This window comes from Mytilus trossulus, chromosome 8 (genome assembly GCF_036588685.1).
Source record: "Mytilus trossulus isolate FHL-02 chromosome 8, PNRI_Mtr1.1.1.hap1, whole genome shotgun sequence".
NCBI classification, from domain to species: domain Eukaryota; kingdom Metazoa; phylum Mollusca; class Bivalvia; order Mytilida; family Mytilidae; genus Mytilus; species Mytilus trossulus.
The window spans coordinates 60310951-60328938 of NC_086380.1; the positions used below are offsets into that span (position 1 = coordinate 60310951).

General features: G+C 31.7%; 1 protein-coding gene across 1 annotated transcript; it reads left to right on the forward strand.

Moving 5' to 3' along the window:
• The first annotated feature begins 1175 nt into the window (after positions 1 to 1175).
• On the forward strand, positions 1176 to 16187 carry LOC134681221 (caspase-3-like). Its single transcript, XM_063540738.1, has 8 exons — positions 1176 to 1306; positions 5232 to 5412; positions 5900 to 6000; positions 8417 to 8590; positions 10138 to 10360; positions 11548 to 11712; positions 12249 to 12358; positions 15996 to 16187. Exons 1-8 carry the CDS (start codon positions 1178 to 1180, stop codon positions 16137 to 16139), a joined length of 1227 nt encoding a protein of 408 aa, XP_063396808.1. The 5' UTR covers positions 1176 to 1177; the 3' UTR covers positions 16140 to 16187.
• The last annotated feature ends 1801 nt before the right edge of the window (positions 16188 to 17988 follow it).

Genomic DNA, 17988 nt, shown 5'->3' on the forward strand with positions numbered 1-17988 from the left:
GTAGTCTGATGTTATTTATGTATTATTGTCATTTTGATTATTTTCTTTGGTTACATCTTCTGACATCAGACTCAGACTTCTCTTGAACTGAATTTTAATGTGCGTATTTTTATGTGTTTACTTTTCTGCATTGGCTAGAGGTTTAGGGGGGAGGGGTTGAGATCTCACGAACATGTTTAACCCCGGCATTTTTGCGCCTGTCCAATGTCAGGAGCCTCTGGCCTTTGTAAGTCTTGTATTATTTTAACGTTTTGTTTCTTGTGTACAATTTGGAGTTTAGTATGGCGTTCATTATCACTGAACTAGTATATATTTGTTTATGGGCCAGCTGAAGGACGCCTCCGGGTGCGGGACTTTTTCGTTGTATTGAAGAACTGTTGGTGACCTTCTGCTCTTATCTGCTTGTCGGGTTGTTGTCTCTTTGGCACATTCCCAATTTCCATTCTCAATTGTATATGAATAAATGTCTGGAGTTTTCTAATATGCTGATCGTATTCGACCCCAGAATGTTAGCCTCCCCATTTGAGATATATATATATATGGATAATTCATTAATTTTATATGCCCCATGTTCCTTTTAAACTAGTAAAAGAAAAAAGAGGTGCGCAATGCCATTATATGATGGAATTTCATTTTTAGAACATATTGCTTCTCCGTCGCCTGATGCTTTTACACATTAAAAGTTGATAGTCATGTAAATGTTAATTTTATGCTATAAAAAGACTGAAAATGAATAGTTGTTTTAAATCAAAGATCCCTAGACCCACCTTTTTTATTCCTTCAAGCTGAAAATTCAGTTGATTTAATATATAAAGTATCCTGAATGTAATGATACTAGAACTCTAGTCGTGTGTCTTCCATTTTTTGCTAAGCAACAACTAACCCTTAACATCGTAGTTACTATCAAAGAACAATTTTATAAATTCTATCTGTTCAAATCGACCAGTGTTTGAGTGCATTACATTATGAATCCTTTACTTTGAATGAAAAGAGCACCATATACTCATTTTAACTTTCTTTCCACATTTAGCAATACTATACGGTTTTGTCGAAGCAACAAAACAAAATAAGACTCACATAAATGTTTATAACACCTATGATCGGTTAACGGTTTACTTTTTACTTTGAAGATCAATGACAAAACTTCTTTACCTTTTTTTTCTCCAGTCGATCAATTATGGATTGGAAAAAGGCTTTTACAAAAAATAGAGTAGAGATTGTGAAGGACTTAGCCAATCCAAACGATGTGGCTGACTGTCTTTTTAGCGATAGAGCATTTACAGAGGAAATGAGAGATGGAGTACAAGTAAGATTTTTTTGTACTTTTCGTATTTTGCATATTTTCGGTACATGTATTTTGAGTCATAAACTTAAATCCTTTTCACGAAAGTGAAGTACCGAATAAGACTGTTTATTAATTATTAATACTGTTTACCCTCCTTCGGTGGACCTGAGATCGCCCCAGGTTTTATGGTGGGGTTTCTGTTGCTTTTTCTTTATTTTTCTATGTTGTGTTTTGTTTACTATTGTTTGTCTACTTGCCTTTTTCTTTTCTAGCCATGGCGTTGTCAGTTTATTTTTGATCTATAAGTTTGAATTCCCTCTGGTATCTTTCGTCCTCTTTTTTTATATCTTGGATGTTTCAAAGCACAATTGTTGTCTTTATTTTGGTGAGGTGACCTAGTAACTATATAAAGCTTCTTAAAGAAATACGGAAGAAAAGATGCTTGGTTTAGTTTCGATGACGAATATGTTCTTAAATCCAATGAGTTTTTGTGTTGAATGTTTACTGTGTATTTCAGTTCTTGATTTCTGGGCCTTTTGGTATGGGCTAGGTTCATTGTTTAAGGCCATACGGTAACGTCTCTTGTAGATAGTAATGTCTCATTTGCAATCTTATCACATCTTTTTTATATTGATACAATTTTAGTCATGCCAAGTATGTTTTTTTTTTAACTGCGACATTATTCTGTACAAATTTTGAACAATACCAATTTAGCAAAGAAGAACTATGGCGGTAGTATCCCTATTTATTGAATATTCACACCCACATTTGACCATGTACTAGTATGTACATTTTGAAATTTCATGCTATTTCACAGAAATATAACAAAAAAATAATAACCAAGCCACCGTTTCACAAAAGGTTGTAAATCGTGAAATAGGTCGTACGACCATCTTAACGATATGCGACCGTTCCACAAATACTTACGACTTACGACTTACGAGAAATATTGGTCGCAAATTCCCGACTGGGTCTAAGCAATCGTAAATCGTTAATTTTGCCAATAGCGGGAATAATGGATGTCGTAGAATAAAATCAAATCAAATCAAATATTTTATTGTCATATAAACTTTACAGTTTGTGACCAACATGTATTAACACAATAAACACAATAAACATATATACATACATATCAAACATACACAATAAAAACAGCATCAACATTTGTAAAAACAAACAAGCTGTTAAGAGTCCTCTGTCCTCAGTTCTAATGACTTTTTCAAGAAGGATCCTTACTTATTTGTTTGCAAAGGCGTTGATGGATTAAATAAATAATGAATTTTGTCTTCTTCATTTAAATTATTAAAGTTATTATTTTCAGTACATGTGTGTTCAAAATAGGCATTCCATAGTGTTTTATTATAATCTCAATAGAGTAAAAAGTGTTTCTCATCCTCTAGTATTTTACATTTATGACAAAGTTTTCTCTCTTGGGATTTTAAAATATCTTACCCTTTCAATTAAGAAGGAGTGATCACTTTGTCTAAATTTAGTGATTAATCTTCTTATCTGAAAATTATATATATTTAGATAAGATTCTAGTTTGCAATCGTTTTAAAGTTTTTTATATTAATAAATTTACTTTAATCATCAATGTTTTTTTAAATTTAGTTAATTACATCTTCAAATCTATTTTTCATTTATAACTTTATATCGTTTTTAATTTTATTAACATCTTTTATGTCATTACAAGAAGAAAGAATAGTAAGGTCAATAGTAGTCTGTTCTACAATATTTTTTGCATATGTATACCATGAATAAGTTCCCGTCAAATCAAGAGAGTGTGGTAGAGAAAAAGCTCCCTTTATCAATGGATTATTTTATTTTCATATAGTCTTAGCTAAATATATAAGGGTTTGTGTTTTAATAAAATATTCTATAGGCAATCTTCCTAAATGCATTTTTTCTTATTCCTACATAGATTTACAAAATTTAAGATACATATTTTCAATAGGGGTTTTGTCTGTAAAATCAAGTTGATTAATTTGTTTTCCTGAAGATAAGGCTCTGTTTTTGGCTCTATGAAAAGAAACATATGTATCCACATATGTTACATCTGAATTATAGGTCATAATTGGTTTTACTAAAGAATCAAAAAGATTATTTGCTACTTTTATAGGTAGATTATTCAATGATTTAGTATAGGATTTAATTTTCAAAAAATACATTATTTGCCTTTTTTGTTAGCGCTCAAGTACTTTGTGATAAATTTCCATTCCATTTTATCAACCTTTCCAAAAATGATTATTCTGATACACTCTCTATGGCTTTATTTTCATAGAAAATATATGATGTTTCACCATTTTGTTTGTGTGAAATAACTGTTCATTTTGGCAATGAAGAAAAAAGTGTTCCTCAGCATCTAATATTTGACAAACTTTAGACAGTGTTCTATTTGAATTTTTTTTATATCAACTTTTTTATGATTTCAATTTCCAAGTTAGGATCACTATTTTTAGTCCTGGTACCTATGATGAGTTTATTTACACAGGATTTTGTTAAAATTGAGAACTATTAAAATAGTTTAGATTGTGCAATTGCAAGTAGTCTTTCAGTTTAATTTAAGTTTTTTTTTATTTAATATAAAGGTAGAGTTTTGAACAGTTATCAGATCGATATTTGAAAGTTTTTCAAGCGTGATTTTATCATATATAAAAGTTTTCAATTGGGATCCGTACAAATTAAAACACTCCCATGTGAACTAATTATATGTATCTGTAATTGATTATAACACAATTCAATACTGTATAATACCCAAAGCGTCTGAAAACTGTATTATAGGAAACAAATACAAAAGAAAACTTAAGTTGTACCTTAATTTTTAATTTCCCATACATCATGTTGTAAATGTCTATTCAAATGTCTGTATCAGTACTTTATGAAAGACAATTTTGATAAAGCAATATGTTTTTCTATATTTCCAAGCCATGACAGCTGATATAGATCAGGGACTGTCCAAGGTCTATAACATATGACTTCGCGGGCATGACCTACTACTTCTATTTACTATTTCCGATATATATTTTTTTAATATTAATGTGCCACCCGCACTGAAAATATCAGAATAAAAATGTTAAAAATTTAATAAGAATGTGAAGTCATATGCTATAGGACTTGGACTGTTCTTGTCCTTGGGATGTGCAGACTTAGATATATATGTACAAGATGTATAGCTATGTTTCAACAGCTTACATGTGACTCCATTTTCTGACCTTCACCCTAAAGAGCTGTTAAAAGCGAGGTCGGTAATCAGAGGTTGTACGATATTTATTCCAACACGTTTGTGAAACACTCGTAAACTTGGTCGGTAACATATCCTACAACCAGTCGTAAATCGTACGCTTTACGATCTTTTGTGAAACGATAACCATGGTCAATAAATCTCAAAACACATTTGTAGGAAAAGTGACATTTGGTTTCTTCTTTTGATAATCTTGAATCACCCTTAGCCTTATAGCTGTTTCCTTAAACATAAAAGTATGAGAGATCGTAACTCAACCTGATTTGTTCATATCTAGTTTCAAGGAATAGGGGCGATACCTTGAATAACGATTTCAGAATTAAGACAAACAAAAGCCAGATGCTTCTGACTTGGGACAGGCACAAATATGCGGCAGAGTTTTGTGAGATCTCATCCCTCCCCTATACCTCTGGTCAATGTAAAAAAAAACAACTAGTAAATAGTTATCAAAGGTACCAGGATTATAGTTTAATACGCCAGACGCGTTTCGTCTAGTAACACACAGCAATACGCACAGTAAAACTCAGTTTAAAAGAAGTCTGACTGTGATGTCAGAATAGGTAAAACAAGAATGACTTGAAAACAGTATCTTAACTATATCCCTTCTGAATTATTCTGTTTTAAGGTTTGGTTTTGAGTCGAATGCCAACATTTTTGTGCTTTTCAAAGAATATAATCATACAACATTGTATATTTGATTTGTAGCAAGAACCTGAGAAAGAAAAGAAAAACAGAATGATACTTGATACTCTTCAAAGTCGAGGTCAACGTAGTGTTAAAAGTCTTTACAATGCTTTCCAAGAAACTGGGAATGATCATTTGGCAGATCTAATACTCCCCTATGCTCAGATTATTGAACAAAAAGAAAATTTGAATGATCCCAAAGGTACAAATAATAAGCTTGAGGACTTTTGGTCTCCATCCAAGTCACAATTTGTAAAATTAAACCATTATAAGTTAAAGTTCGGTCTTCAACACGGAGCCTTGGTTCACACTGCAAGCTATACACATATTACAGCATAAAGTATGAAATTCAAGGACAAAAATACTAAAACAAATGTTAAACTGTTTTATTGCTATCAGGTTTAAACAAAATATTCTTCAATATTATTTTTATAAAGATTAAACCTTAGATATATTGTTTCACAAAAAAAAGTCCAGATAACAACAAGGAACGTTAATAGTATATAGCTCTGGTTCTGGGAACATAAAACAATTACTTTTTTAAGTATCGTTACCGTTTTTAAATAAATTTGGAATTCAGTTTTTGTGTTTATACTCTTTTCAAGAAACTCTCTAGATCTATACATACCTTTTTTTTTTTTTTTGACCACGGTATAGTAATAATTGATAGTTCAAATCTTGTATTTCAGAATGGCCACCAGAGAAATCTGAACAAAAAGCCATGGAGGAGCATGGAGTTTTTAAAATAAAAGACCTAAAAAGTCCTCTTTTGCATGACTATAATAAAGAGGTATGTAATTACTTTTGTACTGTAGTTTCCTTTGGTGCAGTCAATTAATAATGTTTTGATATGAATAGCTTTGATAATTTATGGCAAAATGATTGTTAGTTGAAAGTTTTCTTTTATACTTAACATTTGAAAGTAAAAACACAAAAATACTGAACTCCGAGGAAAATTCAAAAAGGAAAATCAAAAATCAAAAGGCAAAATCAAAAGTCCAAACACATCAAACGAATGGATAACAACTGTCATATTCCTGACTTGGTACAGGCATTTTCTAATGTAGAAAATGGTGGATTGAACCTGGTGTTATAGCTAGCTAAACCTCTCACTTGTATGACATTCGCATCAAATTCCATTACATTGTCAACGATGTATGAACAAAAAAAACATACTCAAAGAGTAATAATGTCAAAAATAGGGGTACAGCAGTCAATATTGTGTTATCATCTTGATATCACTATAAAAACAACAAATGTAACGAAGAATCACAAAAAGGCATACATCAATTTAACATACTCATTTTGCTTTTCTTGTACCACTTAATGTATGTATATAAAGTCTACCCGTAAAGGAAAGAAGGTTTTCATTGCTGGTGTAAAAATGCGAGTTTGAAGTGTTGATTGGTCTTTTTTCAAATAAATTTTATTTTGGTAATATAGCTCATACAGTTCCTTTTTAGCTCACCTGGCCTAAAAGGCCAAGTGAGCTTTTCTCATCACTTGGCGTCCGTCGTCCGTCGTCTGTCTTCGTTAACTTTTACAAGAATCTTCTCCTCTGAAACTACTGGGCCAAATTAAACTAAACTTGGCAACAATCATCATTGATGTATCTATTTTAAAATTTGTGCATTTTACCCGGCCAACAAACCAAGATGGCCGCCATGGCTAAAAAAAGAACATAGGGGTAGAATGCAGTTTTTGGCTTATAACTCAAAAACCAAAGCATTTAGAGCAAATCTAACATGTGGTAAAATAGTTTATCACGTCAAGATCTACCTGCTCTGAAATTTTCAGATGAATCAGACAACCCATTGTTGGGTTGCTGCCCCTAAATTGGTAATTTTAAGGAAATTTTGCAGTTTTTGGTTATTATCTAGAATACTATTATGGATAAAGATAAACTGTAAACATCAAAATTGTTCAGCAAAGTAAGATTTACAAATAAGTCAACAGGACTAAAATGGTCAGTTGACCCCTTTTAGGAGTTATTGCCCTTTATAGTCAATGTTTAACCATTTTTCGTAAATCTCCATGATCTTTTACAAAAATCTTCTCCTCTGAAACCATAGGGCAAAATTTTACCAAACAAAGCCAGAATCATTATTAGGCTATTTAGTTTAAAAATTGTGTTTTGTGACCAGGCAAACCAACCAAGATGGCCGCTACGGCTAAAAATAGAAAATAGGGGTAAAATGCCGTTTTTGGCTTATAACTCAAAAACCAAAGCATTTAGAGCAAATCTGACTAGGTAAAATTGTTTATCTGGTCAAGATCTATCTGCCCTGAAATTTTTAGATGAATCGGACAATTCGTTATTAGGCTGCTGCCCCTAAATTGGTAATTTTAAGGAAATTTTGCTGTTTTGGGTTATTATCTTGAATATTATTATAGATAGAGATAAACTGTAAACAGCAATAATGTACAGCAATTTAAGCCAAAAAAATAAGTCAAGTGACCAAAATGGTCAATTGACCCCCCTAAGAAGTTATGGTCCTTTATAATCAATTTTTAACAATTTTCATAAAATTTGTAAATTTTTTACTAACATTTTCCACTGAAACTACACGGACAAGTTCATTATAGATAGAGATAATTGTAAGCAGCAAGAATGTTCAGTAAAGTAAGATGTTCAAACACATCACAATCACCTAAACACAATTTTGTCATGAACTGTCTGCTTCCTTTATTTAATTTAAATATACCAGGGTGAGCGACACAGGCTCTTTAGAGCCTCTAGTTTATTTTATGTTTTTGTCATCACTGCTAACAAATATTATTGTTTGAGTATCCTGGTAAAGGAAAATCTAGAAAACCGCTACGGACGTACAAAATTTATAAAGTGTTATTTTGTTTATTAGCACGGAATTAGTTCTACTGCATAGAAACATTTGTTCTACTTTGGGACTGTCAGGTATCATCACCTGGGTAATCAGTGATTTTGTACTGATATGGTTTGTAGTATGGAATCTGGATTTGAAGTGGGGTCCGTGTTGCTCTGTTTTTATATATTTTTCTATCTTGTGTTTCGTGTTTTTTTGTTTGTCATTTGGTCTCTTTTTTATATGTATAAATACATACATTGTCTCTTTGACACATTCCCCATTTTCATACTCAATTTTATTAATTCACGATGTGCTTTATAAAAGGGTGAACTGTTCATTCCATTCATCAAAATAATTTTAGAAAACATTTATTTTTAACAGGACGTCTATAGAATATGCGGAGAAAAACGAGGAAAGGTCTTTATTTTGAATAATACATTTTCTAATAATGCTAAGTGGGAAAGACAAGGCTCAGACGTTGATGTACAAAATCTGACAGATTTATTTCAAGAGCTACATTTCGAAGTCGTAACAAAGACTGATACACCAGCAAAGGTGAGGCTATACACCTTATCGCTATTTGTCCGCCATTGATGGATATCACACAGGTTCCCGTAAAATGTTGACGTCATAAAACAAAATATCTGACGCCACAATGGAAAAGTGATTGTTATTGACGTCAAAATTAAGTTCAAGCGACCGGGTCAGCCGGGATTAGCGATAAGATGTATCAAGTTAACCATCTTCGCCATATGGACAAAACGTTATCATTTATTTATATATTTTTTGAGATTTTTTATCCTCCGATATTACAAAAGGGACCTTTTACCGTTCAGAAAAAAACAGTCTGCTATTATGTTTTTCTCGTGCCACCATAAAGTTTTGGTTCAAAGCAGTTCATGAAAGGTAGTACAGAGGTTTAATGTAGTTTTTTAACTTTTAAGTATACAAGGATAGTTATAGCAGAAACGGTATACAAGTTACTGCACCATGCACTGATAATGTCTTTTCGGTTATGATCGAGAAACAATAATTAAAGATCGAAGCATAAAACAAACATTGAGAACCTTATTTAACCGAACAAGTAAACTAGAGCAGAATTCAGTATTTTGTTTATGACACGATTATAATATACCGTCCACAATTATTGGTGATAAATCTCGGAAACTATAAAGTAAATAATGTTCATACCCCTATAGGCACGGTAGGCCATGCATAGATTTTGACAATTTGATAACTTTACGGTTTCTTCCGGTAATTCAGTTCGTCATGGATTTAAATTTTTATTCGTAGTAGGTTTTCAAGTTTCTCGTTTGGGAAGATTAGGAATTTATTCCAAAATTAATGTTTCACGTTTAATCCACCATTTTCTACATTTGAAAATGCCTGTACCAAGTCAGGAAAATGACAGTTCTTGTCTATTTGTTTTTTATGCGTTTTGTTATTTGATTTTGACATGTGATTATGTACTTTCCGAATTGATTTTCCTCTAAGTTCAGTATTTTTGTGATTTTACTTTTTATTTGATAAAATTTATTGGTTAAAGTTTTTTACTTAAAACATGTTCAAAGGTTATTCAACATGATCTCTCCATTTTTAATTTCAAATTTTGACTTTTACTATACATTTAAATGAATTAGAGCAGGGCATGGCGTACAATTGATAATTTGTTCTCTTCTTATTAGACTGTTTGGTTTTACGTTCATCGTTACAAATTAGCTGACCCATCCGATATACTTTGTCTCGGGTAGCTCTTCACAGTAAGAAAATAAAATTATGATTGAACCAAAAAATGTTTTACCGTCTTCTATTTCTAGATTCTAATACTTTATACCAAATATTCACGTAATGCATATGCATATGCCTGCATTCAGTATCGTCCATTGGTTTGATTTTCAAAAGTTAGAATGCTGAAATATAATTTGTTTTGTGTTTGAAAAATTATTAATGTTGACCTCAAAGAAAAATATATCTATAATATTTTGTGGGATTTATACAGACAATTTTAGAAATTTCAGTTTTGATTGAAGATTTTTTTCAAATAATTGCTTAGGATTTTATTTTAGATAAATATATAAGTGTATTTTTCAATATTATTATAGGAAATGTTCGAATTTCTAATTAAAGAAAGAAATAAAATAGAAAACTGGAAGGACATTCAATGCATAGTTCTTATCATCATGAGTCATGGGTCAAGCGGCTACATATACGGAAACGACGGCAATCCAATTAAACTAACAGATCTCATCGACGTTTTTGATTCAGAACATTGCCTAGGTTTAGATGACAAACCAAGATTAGTATTTGTGCAAGCTTGTCGAGGAGGTAATACGATAACAACAAATGCAAAAGACAATAAATATTAGAAATTATTGATATATCTATTAAGAATTTATATACAACTCGTCTAAACATCAACCCAACAATGTTAGTTATTTAGAATTTATATATATATATATATATCAATTGGAAAGGGGCACTAAAAGGCCTGGACAAACCCAGGAAGTGGGATATGAATAATTTCGTTTGATTTGATTATTTGGAAAAAAAACATCAAGATGATAGTTTTAAAAGTTCACTGCACTATATTTTAACGATTTTTAGAGGTCGGTCATGAATTATATAAATGTTTATCGTTTGGTAACGACAATCAGCATTTAAATCCCAATTGACCTGTATGTAAGTAAAGAAATCCATTATCATGAAGTCAGGAATGTATATTTATTAGTTCGTAATGAACAAAAAAATGGTCCTCTTTGACAATAACTATGCATGTCTGAAGCATAAAAAACTTCCCAAATGTCTCGTGCTCATACAATTTAGAGGATTTTCTATATTTAAACCAATTCCGGAATATGACAGTTGTTGTCCATTCGTTTGATGTGTTTTATTATTTGATTTTGCCATTTGTTTGAGGACTTTCCGTTTTGACTTTTTTCTCGGAGTTCAGTATTTTTGTGATTTTACTTCTTTTTTTTTTTACATCGAAACTATATCTATTACGTCACACATTTTTGTCACCAAAGACGAATAAAACGTATTGCAAAATTTATGATCTTAAAACACCATAAATTATGATTAAAAGTTAATGGTCCCGCTTTAAATGTTTTAACCATTGTGGTACATAACTGTTAGAAATCAGGTGATGAATCACATTGATTAGAGTTGTCACAGGGGACGGAATCGTGGTTTCAATAATTTCACGTACTGTATATGTTTTTTAATTGCTTCAGAAGCATTCTGTTATCTGATATATGCACCTTTATGTTTAAACGAAATAAGGAAGATTCATTACGATTTAAACAAATAATTATAGTAATATTTTTTGGAATGTAAAACATTTATTAAAAAGAAATATTGAAATGATATATTGATATGTGTAGTATTCCTTTGGAACTTACCTTGAAGTTCGGTATTTTTGTTGTAATTTTTCAATTTGACCGAGTTATCTTATTGGTAACTGTTATATATGTGTTCGAGCCATTTTTTAAAATGTTCAATTTTACTTCAAGAAACCGATCAGAATAAAATAGCAGAGCTTTGCGTGAAAGTGGAAAATCAGAAAATCCAGCCTAAAACTTGTGATGAACGAGATTCAGAAACGTTCCATGAAGAAAAGCCAATACAAATAAAGCACCCTTCAGCAGACTTTTTCATTGTGTATGCAACACCAGAAGGTTAGTTAGAACACATAAAAACAATAAGAGCTTTGCAATATTGATAATTGAAATTGATTAAATTGAGAATGGAAATGTAGAATGTGTTGAAGAAAAAACAATAGGAGCTTTGCAATATTGATAATTGAAATTGATTAAATTGAGAATGGAAATGTAGAATGTGTTGAAGAGACAACAACCCGACTGAAGAGCAGAAAAAATCAGAAGGCCACCAATGGGCCTTCAAATCAAATTTTTTTAAGCGATCGAATCACGATAAACAATAATGAATTCATATCAGCTAAAGTAAAGAATTGTGAAGTATAAAACTGAACCTACTCATCTAAAGCATGAATAGTCAACTACTCATAACAAACGTTACCATACAACGGTTCATTTACAAGTTAGTGTAATAAACCAATGTCCAGTTCATTAACCATGCGGCAACTTATACAATACACCCAATATGACTTGTAATCGTTTCCTGCTATAATTAAGTCTACATAAAATAATATTTTGTTTACCTAATGTTTTATTTTCTCTTTTAAATTTGCCAGGAACATCTGCCTTCAGGCATATTGAAAGTGGATCCTGGTTTTTAAATGCTGTTGTTTGGACGTTCAAATACCATGCCAAACGTGAAGAGCTGCAACATCTTCTTATAAGAGTTTGTATATTTAACGTGTCTCTCTAAAAAGTAACTATTTTGAAAAAAAATATGTACTTTGAAATAGGGTACTTGGGAAAATTCGCGGATGATTTAAGTTCAACTTTGGTAAAGCTAATCGACACCAATATGATTTTTGGCAAAGAAAACTGGATGATGATCCGAAGTAGCTTATATCTGTGTACTGTTCTTTTTAGTGGATTGTTGTTATGGTGAATATCCCAGTACGTTTCCCTATTGTATAAACTATAAATTGAACAGAAGAAGAAAGTGTTAATGAATAAGTTGGGCCATTAAGTAACTTGACTAAATATTGCAAATAAAAGCATATCCAATTGTACTGAATAGTATTTCTTTAAATGTGAAGAATTAGTCCTCACCCATTTTGAGAAATATAGAGCATTTGAAAGAATTTGATATACCCAAAACCTGTTGAAAGAAATTGACGTCGCATATTTCAGTTAGTAAATGTATTTTAACACTGCCGACTTTTATGTTGTGTGCTTTTACCAGCATCTAACTGGAAAATCGATGTTCTTTTTATATGTCAATCTATTTTTTAACCTTGACTGTTTAGTACATTAATTTTTGGTAATACCCTCTTGGCGTGAATCAGTTTCCAAACATCCCGCCTTTGCGTTATTGTTATATGCTTATTGTCCTTCATATTTGCTTTTATGCATTTTCTATGTAGTGTCTATACGCCATTTTGTGTTCCTTTTTTTGACATAATTCGTTTCATATTGAGTGATTTAAATCATAACTCAATAATCATAAATGTATTCTGATGCATATTACAATGCGCATAAGATGTCCCCTCCCCCATTAATTTTGTTTCCATGTCAAGCTGTTTTAAGTTTTATATGTATTGTTTTATAGATTGTTTGTCTTTTGTTGTCTGTTGTTTTTCCTGCATAGCGTTGTTTGTTTTGTTTTAGTTAGATATCAGTTTGTACCTTCCTCCTCTTTTATTTTTTTTTAATACAGGTTATTCAAGAAACACCGCCTGTCTGCACTAAAAAATGCATTAAGTTGAAGAAAGGAAATAAATTAAAATAAGATTGAACATTTCGTTTACTTAATTAAAATCTAGTAGTCTCTTTGACTTTCCCATTTCCATTCTCAATTTAAGTAGTTAAATAAAAACATTATTTCGATAAAACCTTTAAATTCACTAATGTTATCTCCAGTATAATGCACTTAAAAGGAAACGTTCTTTAACTTCCCGTTCTGTTATATAGATGTTGTTCTTTTACTGAATAATCAGTTTGCTGACAATAGTGAAAACATAAACATGATAAAGCAGATCGAACTTTTCAAACATACGGAAAGTGCCAATGTGAATCGGTTACGAGCAAAATTTAACCACAAGAGATGATTTCAGCTTCTCAATTGTGAATTTTCCATTGCTATGAATAAACGATAGTCTGAGCTTCGTTTCCCATCATGATTCCTTGATAAATCGTTATTGCTTATAATAAAAAATTAAAATATTTCACGAGTTGGTTTGATAATTATCAAATATCTTTGGCACATATGGTGAGGAATATCTTTCAACCATTATAAGCATAATAGCGTCCTCTTTTCTTCGAAGGGAACCTACCCAGTAAAACTTATCATCCTCGGGTTTAAAAAACCGACTGGTGCCACGTTAGGATCAGTATATTAATTCCTGAGCATCTTTGACTCTCACATTGTTGTTGGTGAGGTTTGTGTTGCTTAGTCCCTCTGTTACGTTTTAATTTACATTTGTTCCTTCTCTTGGTGACTTTTATTTTTGTCTTGTCCCTTTTTTTTCGACTTATGATTTCAACTATCCATTTTGTATCTTCTGCCCCTTTGTTGTATATATGTATCCATACTGTAATCCCGTTTTTGATGTTGAACACACCATTTAATGAATTTCATGTGCCAGAGAAACTAATCCAGATTTATCCTTATCGGAAAAGCTCAAATATATACCAAACAAATATTATGCTAATTAGGGCAGCATTTTGATTCGAATCATAAGATTATCATCGTAACTCTATTAAAAAAAATTAAGGATTTCCTTATTCCAGGAATTTGGCACAACTTTTTTTTTATTCTAGGTCCTCAATGCTCTTCAACTTTGTACTTTTTTGGCTTTATAACTTTTTTGATCTGAGCGTCACTGATGAGTCTTATGTAGACGAAATGCGTGTCTGGAGTACTAAATATAACCCTGGTACCCTTGATACCTAATTAAGCTGTATTTCGCAAAATATTTAGTTATTTTGATCCTCAATGCTCTTCAACTACATATTTTATTTGCCCTTTTAAACTTTTTTTGAACTCTAGCATCACTGATGAGGCTTTTGTAGACGTGACGCGCGTCTGACGCAAATACAAAAAATCAATCCTTAAATCTATGATGAGTTTATTTATAGTCCGACTGATATTAAGTTTTCTGCATCAGACTACCTAGTCCTCATATCATTTAACAGTCCACTGCACATGGCCTTACGGAAATAGAGAGCAATTTAAATCGTCTTGATATATATATATATGTTCCGGACCATATGAGTATTTGGACCATACGCGTATGGTCATGACCATATGCGTATACTCATATGGTCCGACCATACGCGTATGGTCCGACCGTACGCGTATGGTCGGACATATGAGTATAATACTCGTTTGGTTATTAACGAGCCGGACCATATGAGTATTTGAACCATATAGGTATTTTTTTTTAATTACTTTATAAAAGTTTCAATAATACAAACACTTTATATAAAAAAAAACAATGCTGGTTTCATGACAATGTATTATTTTTGTAATTCGTAAAAAAAAAATATTGATGCCATAGTTTTCATCGCTAATCACATTCTGGCATGAGGCTTGGGTGATATTTACTTTCACATGGTATCATATATTTTTTTGCGTTTGCAAGTCTTGGTTGCGCAAGATCCTTGTCATATTTCTACGGTGTTTTTAAGAAGCTCTAGATCTGAAATATAGCAACCTGATTGCAAAACACCACATTCACAAGACAACTATAGAAACTGTGTTACTTGCCAGAGACTTCTTGTGTAACAGTTCATTACGAAATTTTTCGGAATTTATTTTTTTAAGTCGCCATTCACTCGTAATAACAAATCGGTGATGACCATCGGTAATGACCATCGGTATAAAATGTGTTTATTATTGTTTTGTCAAGTAAGCAAAATTAACTATGTGAAACTTTTTATTTCAATTTATAAAATTAGCCGCTAATCTTTTTATCATAATATAAATTAATAAAACTACCTATATGATAGCGTCTTTTTAATGAACGGTCATATTGTATGACGAGTTTAAAGGTATTAAAAGTAACCTGTAACAGAGTGTTAATTACCCCGACCATACGCGTACGGTCGGACCATACGCGTATGGTCGGACCATATGAGTATATACCCATATGGTCATGACCATACGCGTATGGTCCAAATACTCATATGGTCCGGAACATATATATATATAAAATTTTATTATATGGCATTGAGGTCTACCTTCCAGAAATGATTACAATACTAATTTGATAAAAAAAAAAAAAAAATACATGGAAATAAGTTTAAACTATCTTCAAGCGCTTAACAGAGTCTATAAAATTATGATGCTTGTTTTATTTTTTTAGGTAAACAGATTAGTAGCAAAGGGAAAAGGTTCTGCTGAATATCCTCAGAAGTTGACTGTATCGGAGGTTAAATCAAATCTGAGGAAGAAGTTTTATTTTTTCCCCGGTGTTTATGGAGACTCTCCGCAGATTTTCAAGGAATGAATGAAATGAACAATGTATTTGGCTGTTAAAATAAACTGATGAAAATATTTTTTATGTTTTAAGTAAATGTAATACATATCCACATATCATATACATGGTATCAATTAGTCGTGCTTCATTTTGGTATCAAGATCTGAGGGAAATGTTATCCAATGAGTATTATAAAAGCTGTGTACTGTTATGCTTATGAATAAGATCTGCCAAGTTGAGTATTTTTTTTTTCATCAAGAAAAAGAAAAAATTTAAAACATCATCTGACGAAGTCTTTGTTTGATTAAAAATTGAGAATTATCTGTACTGACATTACCAATGAAACATTATGAATCAGAAATAATCTAAAATTTACAAAATTAAGCTCTGTGTGTCCGTTGTTCCGGTGTGTATCTTATTTAAAAATATTTTTTAATCCTTATATATATATTTATTAAAAAAATCGTCAAAATCCAGTTAAAGTCCTCGTCATTTAATTCACTACTTTTTTTAAAACTATAAATGTAATATAGATACAATTGATGAGCTTTGTTTTGTGACAAAGAAACCGTTAGCCGCTTATTTATTATATACTGTGATGATATTTTTTCACTATTAACGCAATTTCTAACTAAGAAGGTATTGTAAGCGAGTTTAATTAACCCTGTTACTATGATATCATCTGAGATCACACCACGATTTTAGTGGGGTTCATTTTGTTCAGTCTTTTTTTTTTATTTGGTGTATTGTATACGATTTTACTATATTTATAAATAAAAGTAGTATATCGCTGTTCGAAATTCATAAATTGGATACAAATACAAAAAATGTTTACAGATACGCCAACAAAAGTTGATTATAGTTGATTTCGCATTTTAATTAGATCTAATGGAATGTACGGAACTGATTAAATATTACTTTAAGATACATGATTTTTTTCTATTTGTTATTGTCTTTGAAATAAATGTGAGTAACTGCAAGTACTCTCCCTCGTTTTTGTAAGATGTATTTTTTTTGCTCTGTATCGATCTGCTGAGTTATGCACTTTTCATCAGTTTTTTATACTTTGTTCTTATGTTTTGTTAAACGATAACTGTCCCATGTTAGAGAAGCATAGATCGATCACATTGATGCTTAACCCCGCCACTTTATTGATGTGCCTGTTCCAAGTTATGAGCCTTTGTTCAGTGTTTGTTGTTGGTTCTTGTCAGTCATATTTGATTTTTGTAAATTGTTTTGTTATTAAATATGCCGTTAGTTTTCTCGTTTTCATATATCTTATGTCGGAGCCTTTATTTATATAGCCCACTTCAATACGGTATTGATTTTTAGCTCACCTGGCCCGAAGGGCCAAGTGAGCTTTTCCCATCACTTTGCGTCCGGCGTCCGTCGTCGTCCGTCGTCCGGCGTCCGTCGTCGTTGTTAACTTTTACAAAAATCTTCTCCTCTGAAACTACTGGGCCAAATTGAACCAAACTTGGCCACAATCATCATTGGGGTATCTAGTTTAAAAAATGTGTGGCGTGACCCGGTCAACCAACCAAGATGGCCGCCACGGCTAAAAATAGAACATAGGGGTAAAATGCAGTTTTTGGCTTATAACTCAAAAACCAAAGCATTTAGAGGAAATCTGACATGGGGTAAAAATGTTTATCAGGTCAAGATCTATCTGCCCTGAAATTTTCAGACGAATCAGACAATCCGTTGTTGGGTTGCTGCCCCTGAATTAGTAATTTTGAGGAAATTTTGCTGTTTTTGGTTATTATCTTGAATATTATTATAGATAGAGATAAACTGTAAACAGCAATTATGTTCAGCAAAGTAAGATTTACAAATAAGTCAACATGACCGAAATGGTCAGTTGACCCCTTTAGGAGTT

Coding starts and splice junctions, on each gene's coding strand:
- LOC134681221 (XM_063540738.1), top strand. CDS start 1,178: ATGGATTGGAAAAAGGCTTTTACAAAAAATAGAGTAGAGATTGTGAAG. Junction 1,307..5,231: donor AAATGAGAGATGGAGTACAA/GTAAGATTTTTT, acceptor TTTGATTTGTAG/CAAGAACCTGAGAAAGAAAA. Junction 11,713..12,248: donor TGTGTATGCAACACCAGAAG/GTTAGTTAGAAC, acceptor TAAATTTGCCAG/GAACATCTGCCTTCAGGCAT.